This window comes from Populus euphratica, unplaced genomic scaffold, assembly GCF_000495115.2.
Source record: "Populus euphratica unplaced genomic scaffold, PopEup_1.0 scaffold63.1, whole genome shotgun sequence".
Classification (NCBI taxonomy): Eukaryota; Viridiplantae; Streptophyta; class Magnoliopsida; order Malpighiales; family Salicaceae; genus Populus; species Populus euphratica.
Genome location: NW_011499942.1, coordinates 296,936 through 314,522, shown reverse-complemented (window position 1 = coordinate 314,522; position 17,587 = coordinate 296,936). Strand labels below are relative to the sequence as shown.

General features: G+C 33.9%; 1 protein-coding gene across 2 annotated transcripts; it reads left to right on the top strand.

Annotated features, from left to right (window-relative positions):
- The first annotated feature begins 11,165 nt into the window (after positions 1 to 11,165).
- On the top strand, positions 11,166 to 14,529 carry LOC105137105 (GATA transcription factor 8-like). Of its 2 annotated transcripts, XM_011042711.1 has the most exons (5): positions 11,166 to 11,393; positions 11,829 to 11,927; positions 12,008 to 12,071; positions 12,380 to 12,667; positions 13,277 to 14,529. In XM_011042711.1, exons 4-5 carry the CDS (start codon positions 12,413 to 12,415, stop codon positions 14,087 to 14,089), a joined length of 1,068 nt encoding a protein of 355 aa, XP_011041013.1. In that variant the 5' UTR covers positions 11,166 to 11,393; positions 11,829 to 11,927; positions 12,008 to 12,071; positions 12,380 to 12,412; the 3' UTR covers positions 14,090 to 14,529. The 2 variants fall into 2 exon arrangements, with proteins under 2 accessions (XP_011041013.1, XP_011041012.1); XM_011042710.1 differs by lacking the exon at positions 11,829 to 11,927.
- The last annotated feature ends 3,058 nt before the right edge of the window (positions 14,530 to 17,587 follow it).

Sequence of the window (17,587 nt, the reverse complement as noted above, 5' to 3'; positions counted from 1 at the left end):
TTCTATTAATGAATGGGAAATTATTGAGCAGGGCCAGGATGGTTAGAATAGAACTTGGGCTTCAAGCCCATTTACACAAGCTGGGATGAAACGCAAAATGATTGAGAATTGTCAGAAATCAAAACTACAAAGCTCAGGGACTAGAGAAGCCCACAATAGCTCCAGTCCATTCTAGAAAGTACTGAGAACTGCCATAAGGTTTGATACTTCGAGGGTGTATGGTATTGCTTTTCAACTGAAGTTTTTTAACATTTAAAAAAAAATTCTTTAAATTATTTTTTTTTTGTGTTTTTGAATATTTTAAATTTTTAAATTTCATAAATTAATTTAAAAAATAAAAAAAATAAGTGAAAAAATACATAGAAAACTATCCGTTATTAGTGTCCCAAACATCCCCTTTCCTTGGGTCCGTGAATTTTAAAATTTCAAATTATAATTTGGTGCAATAAATTTGTGTCTTAAGAAATAAACTCCTCACGATCATGGTTATCATGTTCGGTCTAAGGTATGAATCGGAACATGACTTCTGATAGATTAACTTTATTTTTTTAATTTTTTTTTACTAAAATGCCATCACTTTCAAGTCTTGAATAAACAAAACAACATTATTTTGATTGAAAAAAAATATTGTAAGGTTTTAAATTTTCAAGTCATCAAATTAACTTATTAACCTGATTAGATTTTATAATTATGCTTACAACAATTAAAAAAAAAAACAAGAACAATTTTATAAAAAAAATAATCCAATCAGGCTTGAAATCAGGCCCATGAAGAAAATCAATACAGACATGGTTTTCAATAAGAACGGGCCTCGACCACAATATACATAAAAAATCATTACCCATAAACATTAAAATGACAATAAAGTTAAGTTAATGTACGCTTAACCATTAACTATTAGATAATACATTTAAAAGCTCACTCATTTTTTTGCTACGATACAGATACAGAAAACGTACGATACAGCATGAATCTGTGGGGAACTTGTGCTTCTATAGCAGGGATAGATGCATTGCTTCCTCCTGGAATGGAGTTATCCCTTTAATTGGAAACCCAACCATTTTCCACACCTTGCCCTAAATACCCTCGCCATAACCCTCCAAAATCACCTCACACTATGGGTTGATTTGCCATTTCGCCACCACCATCCAACATTTATTAATTATCCAACGTCGTCCCCACGTAGTACCATCAGATTTGATGCACCCACGTGGCACGTGGCTACCTTCAAAGATGTTTTGTTGTTTTATTTTCACTATTTTTTTGTTTTTCTTTTATGAGTCCGTATTCTATAGACATGTCTGTTCACAAAATAATAATAATAATACTAATTAACCTTTTTTGTGATTATTGAGGTATTTTAAAAACTGTTTGCATGTACTTAACACTCCCTAAATGAATTATGAAATACGAACTAATGTTCTTCCGAAAATCTTTGGTTTTTGTAATTTCATTACATTTTAACCCTAACGCTTAATTTATGTAATTAATTAACTCAAATCGTGTTTTGTATTATTACTTTTCTATGAAAAAAAAAAGAGAGAGTCCCACATGTTACCATCACATTTAATATTGTCCCTGTTCCCGGCGCCTATAACGGCGATGACCAAAAATATATAAGCATTATTTCCTACACCGCCATTATTTTTCCAGGTTATAATAAACACGCAACCACGTGGCACCATCACATGCTGCCTTCTACATCTTCTTTGCAATCCATCGTAGTTGTTACATGACAGCATGTCGTCTGATCTATAAATTATGGCACGTTATGGTGGTCTTTTTCTATGTAGAATTTCCTAGTGTATATTATACAGCGACAATCCTGCCTAATGGCTAGCGATGCATATGCAAGTAGTGCACAAATTCTATGGCTATTGCTTATTTTGTCACTACTTAATCTGTTTAGAGCCTTCTGTCTTGAAGACTCTGAACGTTCAAATTTGAAGATTTTTAAATCATTCGTCGAGTGCTGCTGCTGCCACGTGATGGGAGTATCGCTGACCATTTGAATTTTGTGTGCAAAGACATCCTGTTTTTGGCACGTTATAGTGAGTGGCTCTGCCTAAGCAATCCGACCATGTACACAGTGAGTGTTTGGGAGGTAGGGTAATTTTTAAAAAATATGTTTCACTTTAAAAAAAAATATTGAATTGATATATTTTTTAGTATTTTTTTATGATTTTAACATGTTGATAGTAAAAAAAAAAAAATATTTTAACATTTTCCAAGCATGAAGTTTAAAATATCATGCTTGATAATGTTATACATGTATGTAGTGGACTTCAATATTACTAGGGACCTGGCCATTGACTCCAAACACACCTTCTATTAAAAACTAAAAAAATATTACTATAGCCTTGGCCATTAGTAGAAAACAACGATTTTCTTGGACACCTCTCCGTGGTTAATGCCATGGGATACCAGATTTACTTATAAAATGACGTAGCATCTATTATAATGAAAACAAATAAATATAATAGAGAAAATATTGAGTTTTTCTAGCATCCATAACTATTTTAATGGAATAATTATAAATATTTTACACAATTGAGCAATTGTACGATACCATCTCGAATAAAGAGTTGTAGTAGAGAAAATAGCAGTATCCTATCTAAAAACCTTGAGCTGAAACTTGTTGTCACGGGGGAAAAAAAATAGCACAGTGACTAGAATTATTATCCCAGATGTCATGATTAAAAATTTATTTTTGAACATAGCATAACTTGTTAGAGGTCACGTGCGTCACCGGTAAAAAGGCACCGGTGAGACCAACGCCACCAAGAGAGGTGCAGGTATAACACATATGCCTCCGGTTGAATTAAAACAGGCAGAGATCCTTGGCGTGGGTCTTACATCCACCTTTCACCGGTACTGCACGTGAGACATACGCCTCTCAACTAGTTGTGTTATTTCACATATAAATTTTTAGTTGTGCTATTTAACTTATTTTAACTAGTGTTTTAGTTGGTGTATTGTGTTTTTTTTTAAAAAAAAAACCTTAAAAAACATGATAACATTGTCGAGAAGTAAATTAGTTGCCACTGGAGATAATAATCTAAACACTCTGAAAAAAACTCAGATTTTTTATGGTATTTTACTGTTTATATAAATATTAAAGCACTTTAATATTTTTTGTAATAATTTTATTATAAGTTTATGGCATAGTTCAAGAGCACATGAAAGGCTAGAGATTGTGGGTTTAAGCTTCGAGGGCACACCTATTTTTATGATAAAGATGGTGGATATAAATACCGGGGACATATTTATTTTATGAAGTGTGACAAATAATCTATCATTTGTCACATTTGTCTTTTTCAAAAAACAAAGAACATGTCTTCTATCTCTTAATAACAAAACGAAGTAGGGCTAATAAAGAATAATATGGTGGGTCAAGTATCTGGTTAGGCCTGTCCATTACTATTTTTTCTCTTTGTTTTTTTTTTATTCTCTTTTACACTTAAAAAAAATGACAAGATTCACCTGCTTTTCAGAATTGATATAGTTCTTAAATATTTATTTAAATTTTAATATTATTTTTTAACTATCATGTATATAATAATAATAATAATAAATGTTCATAAAAAATTGATTGAAGGTGCTTTTTTATTGTTAAGATGTTTAAATCTATTTCAAATGTGATTTTTTTATATTTATGATTTTTTTTTAGTTTTCAATCTCATAAAATATGAACATATTATTTTAATATTTTTTTTTTACTTTAACAATTATGAAATTTTATTTATAAAAAAATCAACAATTCTAATTAAAAAGATTGTATTGGCTGAGACAAATAAGAGATGTATTAATAGAAAATTTTATTTATATGAAAGAAATTAAAGTGATTATAATTCAAGTTTAATGATAAAAACAACTAAAAAAAGTGAAATTTTTTCTTATATTAAAAGAATTTGAGTCTTCACGCAATATAACATGGGCATACAAGCTAATCGAAAGCGTGTTTTTACAAGGATTCCAAGTAAGCTTACGGTTAGAAAAATAACCAGTAAAACCAATTAAGAAAAAAAATCATGCAATATTTCTCGGAGGAGAACAAGGTTAAATGTCAAACGTTCAAGAATCAAGGAAGCAGCGGAAAACCGTTGAAGGCACGGAGCTTCACTGTTCAAAATCACAAGTCAAGAATTAAACGCCGCCGACGCGTTATATTCCATCATGGATTTTGGGTGTCCATCGGTTAACCTTCCCTGGCCGGTAAACACTTACCATGTCAGATTTTATCCCCTGTTGCACCCGGTAATCTTGTCGGTGCTTTTTGTGTCGGCACCGACACGCCAGATTTATTACCGGAAGACAGCCTTTTTCCTTTCATGCAGTTTTTATTACAAGCCACTAAAAATACAGGGGTTCTATTGGAATTTCATGTGTGCTAAAGGTAAGGAGATGAATTGTGTGCTGTAGGATTGTGGAACTGTGTGCATCAAAGTAGGCTTGATCGATTAAATGCCTTTGATTGTGATTGTGGGACCAGATAGGGTTTCATTTCCACAGGTGGGAGTAGCTTGATCACAAATGCACGTAACTCGCTTAAAGCTAGTGAGAAAAGGCAATATAAAGGAAGGTGCACCTCCAAAACCATGACGCCCTAGCCCAACTAAGTCAAGTCCCTGTGCCGCATTTATTTTAAGGTTTTGAGAGGATATTTGTGGCTAAGAAAAGCCTAATTGCGACTAACAAAAGTCGATTGAATCTCAAGAGATGTTTTCTTTTTCATTGACAAAGAAAAAAAAATATTTCTACTGTTTTAAAGCTTCCAATATTGTTGGGTTTGTTTGGTGTATTAAAACCAAATTTTTTAAACTACAAGGTTTTAGTTAAATACTAAGCATGGTAGTATATTGTTGAAAAAACAAATATATGAAACTATCGAGCAAATTGAAAAGAAAATAGAAAAAAAAAAGAGACGAAGATGATCATATATGCAAGTCAATCAAGTAAATTCTAGGTATCATACGCGAGCACTGAAAATCAATGGATAACTAATGATCGTCGTTTATTACTGTACTATTTTCATTTTTTTTTTATTAACGTGGATATCCAGATCAGCTTGCGCGCACCACAACTAATTATTATTTCTAATTATTACTTACACGAGGAGGGCGTTGCATAATTCTGATATATATATATATATTAACGAACACCGACAAGTTATAACACGTCATAAAATTCCACCACAAAATACATATCATCACCATAGAAATGTAATTAGATTTAGTTATACTTTGCCATCTCATTTATTTGAATGTCAAATATATTTTCGTACGTCCATTATAAATAAACCAAACATTTCTTTTTATCTTGGTGAATATCTAATAGCGTGACATGTTTTAAAAGTGAATTTTATTTTTAAAAAATATAAAATATAAAATAGATGTTTTTTAGTATTTTTTATGATTTTGATATACTAATATTAAAAAAATTTAAAATATTTTTAAGTAAAAAGTATTTCACATTACAATTCCAAATATATACTTGTAAAATACGATCCAATGACTTGTTTATCCCGTAAAAAAAACCTTGTGAGGAAAATTAATTTTATCACTCGCAATTTACAAAATACAAAGGTATAGTAGCATCAAGTGTGTATTCGTGGGTCTGGTCTTTTCTTGTTATGAACTCCTGTTGTTACTTGCTTGTGTCCTAGCAAAGTAACCGTGGGGTTGCACCCACAGCCTTTTGGCAAACTTTGACAGCAATTCTCCTATGCTAGATTGCTTACTGATCTGTGGACTACGCTCGATGATCCTTATACATGGCATGGCCCACACCACTCTATAAGATCACATCTGTCCCTACTTCTATTTTGCACGGCTGTGCATTCGAAGGTCCCACGTAACCTCTTATCAGGGCCCCACTTTGGTCATGATCAACGAACTGATCATATGACCCCAAAAAGGTAATAAAAATAATTCCCTTAGGACACTTTCGTCTCACAAGAGTCAGTCATACGACGTGGCAACCAATGATTAGTCCATCTTGGACAAAACTATCACTGCACAATTCCCTAGACAAATTCACGTGACATCAAAGTCACAGGAGTCCACTTACGGTACACTGCACTACCCAGCTGGAACTGAGCAGGTTTTGATTCGCTGTGTGGCTCCCACCATCACACGGTAAATTCTGATGTCTTGGTCCACGTCTGATTAGCGCGTGGATTCTATTGCTCCTCTAAACTCTTTTCAACGTGCAAGCAAAGATGCGTCCCGCCATGAACATGGCCACTTACTTGGACGCACGCACGATGCATGTGCAATCTCTCTCCGCTTATCTCGCCGGGTACAGCCACGTCACCAACTATTCCAACGAACTACCAATTGACCGTAATAGCCCATCACTAATCACGTAAAGCTGGGATAAGCAAGGGCAATTTAGTCATAAATGGATACGAAGTTTACAGTGTCATTTCGTTTATCATACCCCACGCACGCGTGTGTGACAACCAACATGTTAACACAAAATGGATTAATTTTTAATGACAGGGAACGACCACCTAGAAAATCAGATGACAGAAGACTTTAGCGTCTGAATCAAACGAATTTTAAACAAATCAAGTGACCAGGTTTAGGTTACAGCAATTAGTCTTCCATAGTTTAAAAATAATCGTACCAGCTATTTCTTATATCGAATGATAGTCCAAGGTTAATAAAATTACATGTGCATGGAAATTATTCATCAAAAACATTTTTTTTATGTATTTTTTAAATTATCTTGTTAAGACTATCGAAAACACATAAATAAAATTATTTATAAATACTTTGAAAATCTTAAACTGAATTGGCAAATAGAGCTCTTGTAATCAAATATTCGATGCCCGTGTCTGAAGGGATCTGCCATTAATCAACACAACAATGACTCAATTGTTAAGCATAATTAACCAGCCTGAGCCATGGATATGTTTGGATGGATCACTGTTGAGTTTTTCAATTTAATGCATGCTTGTGCTGCCGGGCACAAAAGCATGTGCTGTTTTTCTTTAGCTACTGTGGATGGTCAAAAAATTTCCTTGCCGACACATGAATGCTTGATTATTAACGGGGAGGCCGGGGAGGAGGAGATTCTGGATCACCGAGATAATTTTTTTTTCTCGACAAGGACAATATGATGTGAAGCTGGACCGACGCAGAGTTGTGGATTAAAGACGTTGCTGTTACGGGATTAAGATGCATGGATTGTCTAGGAACAAGTTTCGCAAGTTTCTTATGTAAAATGCAGGATAGACAAATGGAGTGTTAGGAAAAAATGTGTGTTATAGATTGCTTGTATCTCGTCGGTGCTATTTTTTTAAAAAATATTTTTGGCCTTCATGCGTGTCTGTAAAACTCTAGATAGGCACGACTTAGATTTTTGTAGTTAAGCTATTTTTTTTATTGTCTTGCCACGTTTTAAGATTGTAAAGCTCATTCTTTCGATCCTTAAAAATATTATGAGTCATCTAATCATGGGATCAGTGTAAGAATTAATTATTGGTGGATTCAACTTCCTTTTTTTTTTCTTTTTTTTTTTTGAGGGCGTGAACTAGCATTGCTGCTCAACGTTGACACAATTCTCTGGGTTCGCTTTTCTTTGAAGGGAAGATAAAAAAACGCAGACGGCATGTTTATAGTTTTCAAGATAATCAAGAAATTAGTCTCATTAAACAAATGTATATTCACTTGGAATTCAGCTATAAAATTCTCATAAAACGAACACCGAAAGGGTATGTATGAAAGTTTTTTTCTGAATGATTGGAAGCAAGAAGCTGTGGGCTTTACATCGTTTGTACATGGAGATGCAGGTTAATTGACAATTTTTCAGTGATGCATATCTTGGCATGATTTATTTTTTACATAGTTATAAATAATCTTGGAGTATGTTTTATTTTTCACCGGCATGTATATATTACTCGCTAGTTTACAGGGTTTTGCCAGCTCCAACTCAAATTAACAAAAAAAAATATATAAAAAAATCAAGTTATAAAAAATTATTTTATAATATTATTATCCTTGAAGTTTTTCCACACGACTATATTTAGTCTGACTTTCAAATTAAATTATATAAAAATTATTGTGATATAATAATACAATTGATTTGACAGGTTCAAGAATACATAGCTCGGATGATTAATATCAGATATTTATTTGAAACTCTAATAAGGTTATTAAAAAAATAAAATAATTTACAGGAATGAAATAAAAATAATAACGAAAGATAAAATTGAGAATCAGGATGACACTCCATCTCTTTTAAATATATTATATAATTTCTGCGTGTATATTCAATAATAAGAAGAAGGAATTACACCGGCATTTTTTCCTCAGTTTTTGGAGACATCTTCTTTCTTTCATGATGGCAGCTGCTCCATCCCCAGTAGTGCATGGAGCCTAACCTATGGCTGCCTTGAAATGTATTTGGGAATTCTACCAAACTTACCTTTTCAAAGTTAGAGAAGTCTCTCGGAAGGAAATGATTCAAGGAGTGCGATCCAAGTTAGTTAAAAAAGAAAGGGTCAAAAAAGGGTGCATGAGAACAATATCCTCTCAATTAACGTTGAATTCTTTTTTGCAGAGAGGAGAGGAGTATTTCTGAAGCGATTGATGCAGAGAGGCCATGGGGTAAACCTCAAGTCAGCTAAAGGACAGTGAAAGGAGACGAAGGGTTGAGTGAGAGAGCCCATCATCTTGTGTTAGGCCCATGCAGAACGTTTTTCTGGTGTGCCCTCACTTTTATCAGTGAGACCTCCATTAATTATTAAACCCTAGATTAATCATCTCCTTTAATTGCTTGCAAAGCCTTTCCCATTTTCAGGACACCTGTGGAAAAAAAGGCTGCTTAGTTGGAATTGAAGTGGCCCGCTGTAAACTGTATATTCTAGAAATTGTTAAGACATGGAGCCCCTGTTTAAGAGAAGAAAGTGCGAGAGGAGGGTCGAAAATAGCGGTACATCATTCAACATTGTACCGATCTTTTTGTACTTTTAATTAGGTTTTGTCTGTTTGTGGTCAAAGAAACTCTTTGTATTATCGATCTGGAAATTAACTCGTCAATAAAATTAGATAGAGCATCTTCTGAAAATATAAAAACTCGTTTTAAAATCTTTCCGGTACTGAATTTTGTTTTTTTTATATATATATTTATTATTTATGTGTTGAAATACCAGTCAGACACGACATTTGTATTTTAGAAAATAAGAACCAAATAACATGTCAAAAATCAATATCTGTGATTTTTTAAATTAGTCTTAATTATCACACCTATTGCTATTTTCATTTTTTTTTAAAAAAATTTACTCTAATCTCTATTTATTTATTAACGCGTTATTTGTTTAAAGTCACACATGGTGCATGAATTATGGAGATTAGAGATCGTTATCTATTGGCTTAACTCACCTGTATTTTTTTCTATCACGGGAGAAAATTAACCAAAAAGGGAATACAAGGAGAGAATAAACTACTGATAACAAACAGAGAGGACAAAATAAGTGCTATCTCTTGTCCCTGTTATCAATAACTGTGTTTTTTAAATGATATTTTTTTAAAAGTATTTTAAAAATTAAAATATATTAAAATAATTTTTTATATTTTTAATATTAGCACACCAAAATTATTTAAAAAATATATAAAAATATTAATTTAATATTTTTTAAACAACAAAATTATATTTAAATTTACTTTTACATAATTTTGAAAATAAAAACTTAATCTAGAACTTGTGAAAGTAGACTGACCTCCCCTAACAACCCATGTGAAATCAAACATGACTTTCTTAAAAAGTGCATCAAAACACGATAATAGGAGAAGTGAAAGTGGTTGGTTAAAAAAATGCTATATTAAAATAATATTTTATTTTTATTTTTTAAATGTTATTTTTTTATACCAGTATATCAAAACAATTTAAAAAAATAAAAATAATTTTTCAATGAAAAAAGATATAAATTAACAGTCTTATCTTGTCAATTCAAAAAATAAATTAACATTCACTTGATTTTCGATTTTTTTCAATAATTATATGATTTTATCCTATACAATATGTTATAATATTATAATTGACTTGATAAAAATAAAAAATTGCCTTTAAATTATTATATTCAATGTGATAATATTTTGTAATTATACGAGCAAAAACATACCAAAAAAAAGACAAAGTAAATGTCATAATATACTCTATATACACCTCTCATGGGTAATTTATTCATAAAAAAGAACTCAATAAATCCAGTCGAAGGAGGGGGATGACTAGTTAGTCGAGAGAGAGAGTTCAGGGAGGAATCAGAAATATGTTAAAGACTGGGTACTGATTCGTAGTTATCCCATTTACAAGGAGGGAACTGGAAGCCCAGCTTCTACAGTCTTTCTCGATATTGGAGTTACAGAATCCAAAAGGAATGTGGATACGGCAGTGAAAAAACCTGACAAAAGCCACAGGCTCTCTCTGTCTCTGTCTCTTTCTGTGAATCTATTATCTAGACGTAGCACAGTTGATAATCCAATCCAGTCTCTGGTTCTCTTTTCACAACATTCCGCATAAATGCTGTAAAAAGGATGAAAACTCGTAATTCTCAGCCCCGATTCGAGGACTAAGCTGCAAATAGTCACAGTTAATTGATTATATTATTTTTTTTTATTAAATTCTTCATTTTTATTTTGTATTACTCTGTTTGGGTTTGTATCATATTAGGGAAGTCATGACTTTAACTTAATTTCATTGGGTCAGCGAGTATTTGTTGGTACGGTGATATATGATTTTTTTTAAAATAATTTTTATTAGGTTTTTTTATTTTTAATATTAACATATTAAAATTATTTAAAAAATACTAATTTAATATTTTTAAAAGTGATGTTCACCTTTAAAATACACTTTCAAAAATAAACACACGAAAAATGCTAACACACAACATGTTTTTTGGACGGTAAGAAGAAAACATCATCATCATTATTATTATTATTATTTGTAATTTCAAGACAGTCACTTTTACTGGTTGAGCAAGATGTCCATTAACAATTTAACACAAACAAAACACAAGGAAAAAAAAAAAAGAGGGAATTTTTTTTAAAAAAGGGGAGGTGCGGTGGGAGGTGGTGTGGGACCCATGTGGGTAAGGAGACAGAGAGAGGGAGACAGAGAGAGAGAGAGAAGACTTCAACATCAAGACAGTGGAGAAGAAGAAGAAGGATAGTAGTAAAAAAAGTACAGCTAGCTAGCAATGAAGGAGGAGGCTCAACTACCATATAGCGCCCTTTCCTTTCCTTCTTCAATCACTTGCCACTAACACTATTAGTACTACCCACCCACCTCTTCCTCCCTGTTTCAAAACTCAAACACATATCACACATTCCCCTCCCCTCTCTTCACCTCACTTCACTCCCACCGCCCTCTCTACCTCTCTCTATAAGGTAATGCACTACTCGTTGGTTAATAGTACTGCTTCTGTATCTGGGCTGCTTGGTTTTACTTTGTTTGTGAGAAACTGAGCACTTCCTTTGGGCTTTCAAACTGTTATTGAATGTGAATTTCAAATGTCGGCAGGATTACATTCTGTTGGCTGCTGGGTTTTTCTTTTCTCCGAGAGAAATTCAGCATTGTTTTGGGTTTTGGGCGGGAAACCATATGTGTTTTGGCTCTGCGTTTTTGGTGGTTTTGAGCTTAATTAGTTGTTCTGTTTCTCAAATTGGGTTTTAAATTGTTTTTCAATCAAGAATTTCAAATGCCGGCGTGGTTTATTTCACTTGAGGACTAATTGCTTGATTTAGATGAATTTCAACCTTGTTTGGCTGCTGTGAAACGAAGGAAAGAACTCGAGAAAACTCACTGTATTTTCCTGATTTCAGAGCCAAACTGGGTTCCCTTCTCTGCTTTCCTCAAATTTGTTGGCAATCAAATTAAGCATTAAACTAAGATATTTCCTCGAACAAATTCCAAGAATTCAAGTAGGTTCATTGCATTTTTTGTCCATTAGCATTTCATAAACGACAATTAAGCATCAATTAATTATATATTTGTTTTGCAGGAATTTGAAAGCACAAACTTCCAAAATTCGAATTACCAAGAACCCCCTTCTCTCCCTCCTCAAGGTAATTTTCTTTCCCAAATTATATTTCAAATTCCACACTGCCAAAATTCCAAATAAGAAAAGTAAAGCAGGGATATTATTTCTCTCTTGACCTCATAAACGCGTAGCACTTTTTCTAAAATACAATCCATAATGGATTGACAGGGAGAAAATTAAACATTTTTATTTTTTAACTTTTTCAAAGACCCACAGAAAAAAACGCCACAAACCACTCTTAATTATTACGTTACTACCACACATATAGTAGTATTACGTTTTGCCCATTACTATTTTTCTGTTTATTTTCTCACAAGATAAAAAATTTCTCAGGAAATAAAGAAGTTTTAGAGAAGTGAAGAGAAAATGATTGGACAAACAAATACTTCTAGTGGTTTCATGGACGAGATAGACTGTGGAAGCTTCTTCGACCACATCGACGACCTCCTAGACTTCCCGTCTGATGATGTCGACGCTGGTTTGCCTGACGGTACCACCACAAACAACCATGCTAGTTGTTTCATTGGCAACGATGATAACTCGTTTCCTGGTATTTGGTCGACTCAGTCAGAATCACTCCCCGGTTCTGCATCTGACCTCTCCGCCGAGTTGTCCGTTCCGGTGAGTTGATTTGATTAATTTTACACGCGGCTTTTGTTTTCTGTAATTCGGTGTCGCTAATTTTAACCGTTGGATTTTGTGTGCTGTGATGTCATTGACTGCCACGCTGGCAATTCGTGTCAGAATTTGAAAGCCTTGGATTTCTGGTGTCCAGGGGTGTTTTGGAAATTGCATGTATTGTCGGCGACACGCTGGATTTTTTTATTTTTATTTTGGTTCCATTGTGTAAGTCACGTGGGTTGTCATGTGATTTACTTAAAGTGAAATTATTATAATGTGCAAGCTGTTATAACCTTTAGAGGCCCACCATAAAAGCAGAGGGTGTTTTTTTTTTTGTTAATGTTTATTGTGTGTCAAGCAAGTGAGAAATTCAGGTTATGATTGCTAATTAATTATCTTTAATGAAAAGATTGATGTTGTCAAGCAATTATGATCTATCATTGACTAAAATGTTTTAATTGTTAGATGCTAATTACGGTTGTTTAGACTTTAATTGGAAGCAATATTTGATTTTGAATTGGTGGAACTCATTCTGTGCTGGTTTAATTTTGTGCATACTGATTGGAATTTGTGTTTCTGGAATTTAAAATATGTGATTTTTTGTTGCAGTACGAAGATATTGTTCAGCTGGAATGGCTATCGAACTTTGTGGAGGATTCCTTCTCTGGGGGCAGCCTGACAATGAAGAAAGAGGAGTCTGCGTTTGTCGACAAAAAGGACAAAAAGGACTCAGCGCCACACCCCCAGTTCCAGACTTCCAGCCCAGTTTCTGTCCTTGAGAGCAGTAGCTACTGCTCAGGAGAGAAAAATGCACCTCGGAGCCCCGAAGTTGTTGCTTCTGGCAAATGTGGGCGTGCTCGCAGCAAGCGTCCTCGCCCTGCTGCGTTCACTCCTCGCCCTGCAATGCAACTGGTTTCGCCAACATCGTCGATCACTGAGGTGCCCCAGCAATTTGTTTCCCCTAGGGTCCCTTCAGATTCTGAGAGCTTTGCCGAGTCAAGACTTGTGATCAAGATACCAAAGCATGTTGACCCAGAACATAAGAAGAAGAAGAAAATTAAGTTTATTGTTCCCTCAGGTACTGTGGAGATGAATCAAAACTCACAGCCACAGCAAGCAGTTAGGAAATGCATGCATTGTGAGATAACCAAGACCCCACAATGGAGAGCAGGACCAATGGGTCCAAAAACCCTTTGCAATGCCTGTGGTGTTCGATACAAGTCGGGCCGGCTTTTCCCCGAGTACCGGCCTGCGGCCAGTCCAACCTTTGTTCCTTCCCTGCACTCTAATTCGCACAAGAAAGTTGTTGAGATGAGAGCAAAGGCCGGGGAGAAAATTACTACCAGCAGACCTGCTACAATGATGGTCAACTCGCCAGAGTTGAATCCAAATGAGAGCAACCCTGCAATGGATTACATGTGAGGGAGGATGTAGAGAACAGTGTTCCTGTTGGATCATTTCACTTTGCTGGCCCCCTATTTTCACTGTCATGCTTCTCGCTCACTGTTATTTCATTTCTTTGTTCATTGGATTTTGTACAGAGATGGAATGGGGGAAATAGCACTAGATGACCACAATTTTAGCTAATAGAGAAGCACTGTAAGGAAAAACTCAGAAAAGGGTTAGAGCGTAATGGAAGCTTAAGGGATAGTAGAGTTTTAGAGTCAGTCAAGGGTAGGTTCTTAATTAAGGTAAGTAGGTATTGAGAGTCTGTGTTCGTTTCTCTTTTGCATTCTTTTCCCTGTTTTCTTTCGCCATGAGTATTCTTTTTGCAGTCCAATTTGTTAGTAAAAAATCCTGAGACGAGTAATGGATTTTGAGAACTTGTAATGATTCATCAATCCTCAATTTCCTTCTCCCATGCACGGCACTGTTCTAATTCTTAGATTCCACATTTCAGCTATGTTCGTCTGTCTGCGAAGCCTGGGTTTTTTTTAATGCTTTGTCAAATACCTTAATGGCCTCAGCTTTTGTTGATTGGAGAAATATATCCAGGAATGCCTGGATTCTATGCTCAATGGTAATTGAGCTTCTTGTACCACATCAATGGATCAATCTACTATCTAGTTTTGATGCACGGTGAATTGAGAGCATTACTGTCGAGAGAATTCAGGAGATTCGCAAATTCTGTCAGGTCACTTTGAAGTTCACAAATCATCATGATGAACCATCAAACAGGTGAACTGCACAAATGATGGATGTGTTCTCTAGTGATCTGGTGGATTGGAAATCTGATCACAACCTTATATTCATGAGGAAACTCAACTCTGTGCTGTTGATTTCATCAGATGTTATAGTGAATGAGGTGGAAGACAAGACCGAGAAAAAGTTCTGGCACCTTTGCAGATAAAACTGCTCATCTTTGGTACAGGCATCAGCATATGCATTAAGGGGACATTGATGAATCACTGCATCTATGAAAATAATGAAATCCATGTCTCTGGGGTGGGAATCAAATAGCGTGGCGATAACAGGCGTCACGTTTTAACTTCCCCAGGAGACAATGGCCTCGATTGAGAACATGCAATCATGGAACAATGCGATGCAGACTCGTCTTGTCCATAGCCCCGAATAAGGAAAAGCTAGCAGCTAGTTGGCAAGAGAATAAGAACTAGTGGGATCTTTGGATTCCCATATGAAATTCAATCTTGCTTCTGCTCGTTGATGTGGCCCAGCCATGATGTCCAGCACTAAATAATTTGAACAAAAACCAATTCTCCAAGACAAGTCAGATTATTAAAGGAATTCAGCTTCATACCAACCTGGTGCCACAGGCTACCAGGCAGGTGACAGCGAATAGATATGAGCAAGAAATAATCTTTAACAGAAGGACTTCGCTTGCTTAAACTTCAGCCCATGTAATCATCATAACCACGCCTTAGTTTGTTAACGGGGCATCTGGCAAGACGTCATAATCTGACCCTACACTGCCACAGAAAAGTCACAGTGAAGAATAATTTGCGTTGAAAAGAACACAAAAAATAGATTGAATCAATCATCATAGTTTGCTTCCACAAGTTTAAAGTTTGATTGAACATTTTAATCATAAATAAGGTGTGGCATTGTGTTCAAAGACATGTTTTACGTTTATGCTTTGACTTTGCAAGAATGACAACGTACCATGAGCAAGAATTGTCTATTCGATCACCAAATTGAAAAGCCTTAACGACCTAATATGGAGTGAACCCCATCGTCTCATTTCACGCATGAATATGCAAGCAGAAGGGTCTTCTTTTTTCTTCCTCCTTTAATTGCAGACTAAACATTGATTTTGCAACAATGAGTACCCCTCTCTTGTAATAATAAAAGATTTTGGATTAGGGGTTTGCTCTTTTTGTGCTCTCAGGTTCGAGTCTTTGGTTGCTCATATGATGGCCACTGGAGGTTTACATGGTCGTTAACTTCAGGGTCCGTGGGATTAGTCGTGGTACCCGGACACCCACGTTAATCTAAAAAAAATAAAATCTAGAATTTTGACTTGGAATTAAAGAATTTACTTTTTATGTGGTTTAAGGTTCATATTCTTGGTTGTTTTTATAATTATTATTAATTCGTGGGATTAATCATGATACGTATAAACTAACTTAAATATCCATGTTAATCTCAAAAAAAAAAATTAGAATTTTAATCTCTTTTTATAATAATAACATAAACATATTAATTTTCTAAATTTCACTTCTTGTATCTTTTTGTAAATCTCTAATTTATAATAGTAGTAATAAAAAAAATTCTATAATTGCCTAAACACTCCAAATAATAAAAAAAATTGAGGCATTTCTAATTGTTTTATACCGGTTTCATGGTACAATTGAAGTGGTTATAAAAATTGACGTTGCAAGTTCGATTCTTGCCAGGACGTACATATTTGCTGCATTGTGACATGATAATTTTTATTGTTATAATTTTTTTTTAAAAATAAAATAAATAAATGGCCGATAATGAGTGGACAGCATCAAAAGCAAGGTGCATGTTCTTGAATATTTTTTTGTGTTTTCCATTTTTTATTTGGTTTTTTTTTACACAAATTTTAATTTTTTTTCATATTCAATCACTTTAGTTTTTATATAGTTATTAAATACAATTATAAATTTTTATTTAAATCTTAATAATTATTTTTTCAATTTTTATTTAGCTGGAATGGAAATAATAATATTAATAATATTTTTTCATGAAAATTTGATTGAAATTGATGTTTTGTTTTTAAAATTTTTGAACATGATTTTATCACATTTTATTATTTGTTAAGTTTTCAGTTACACTAAATATGGGCATATTATTTTGATATTTACTATTAATTTATCTTAACAATTTTATTTTAAAAAAACAAAAATAATGATTTCAATTAAAAATATTATATTAAATATGATAAATAAGAGATATATTAATAAAATAAATTATCCTTATAAAAAAAATAAAACAACTATATTTTCAAATTTGATAACAATACCAAAAAGAATCGCCATACCTCAAAAAAAAATTATGTTTAAAACAAATTATATGCCACAATAGCGCGTATCTATCCCCTAATATGAACTAAATAATTATATAGTTGAAGTACTAACTTGGACTTTGTACAGCTTGATGGCGACCCTGAAAGTTAATGCTTAGCCTCGTTTTTTAAAGATAAAAACATAAATAAATTATAAGCTCATGATGGGCTTTACAAATAAAATTACAGCTGCTTTTGGGTTGGGCCTGATGGAATGAATTCAATAATGAAACATGTGATATTTGGGTTTAGGTGAAGCCCATTTAAGAAAATGGGCTGACCTGAGAATAGTTTTACAATAAACACGATGCTCGAAATCCCAGCATTCCTTGGACTTTGATGGTCTGTACTCTGTAGTGGATGGAGAAGGCAGAAAGTGTAGTAGCTTAGCCTGCTAGACTTCTATTCACTAGGTGTGGTCCAACGAAATG

Coding starts and splice junctions, on each gene's coding strand:
- LOC105137105 (XM_011042710.1), top strand. CDS start 12,413: ATGATTGGACAAACAAATACTTCTAGTGGTTTCATGGACGAGATAGAC. Junction 12,668..13,276: donor CCGCCGAGTTGTCCGTTCCG/GTGAGTTGATTT, acceptor TTTTTGTTGCAG/TACGAAGATATTGTTCAGCT.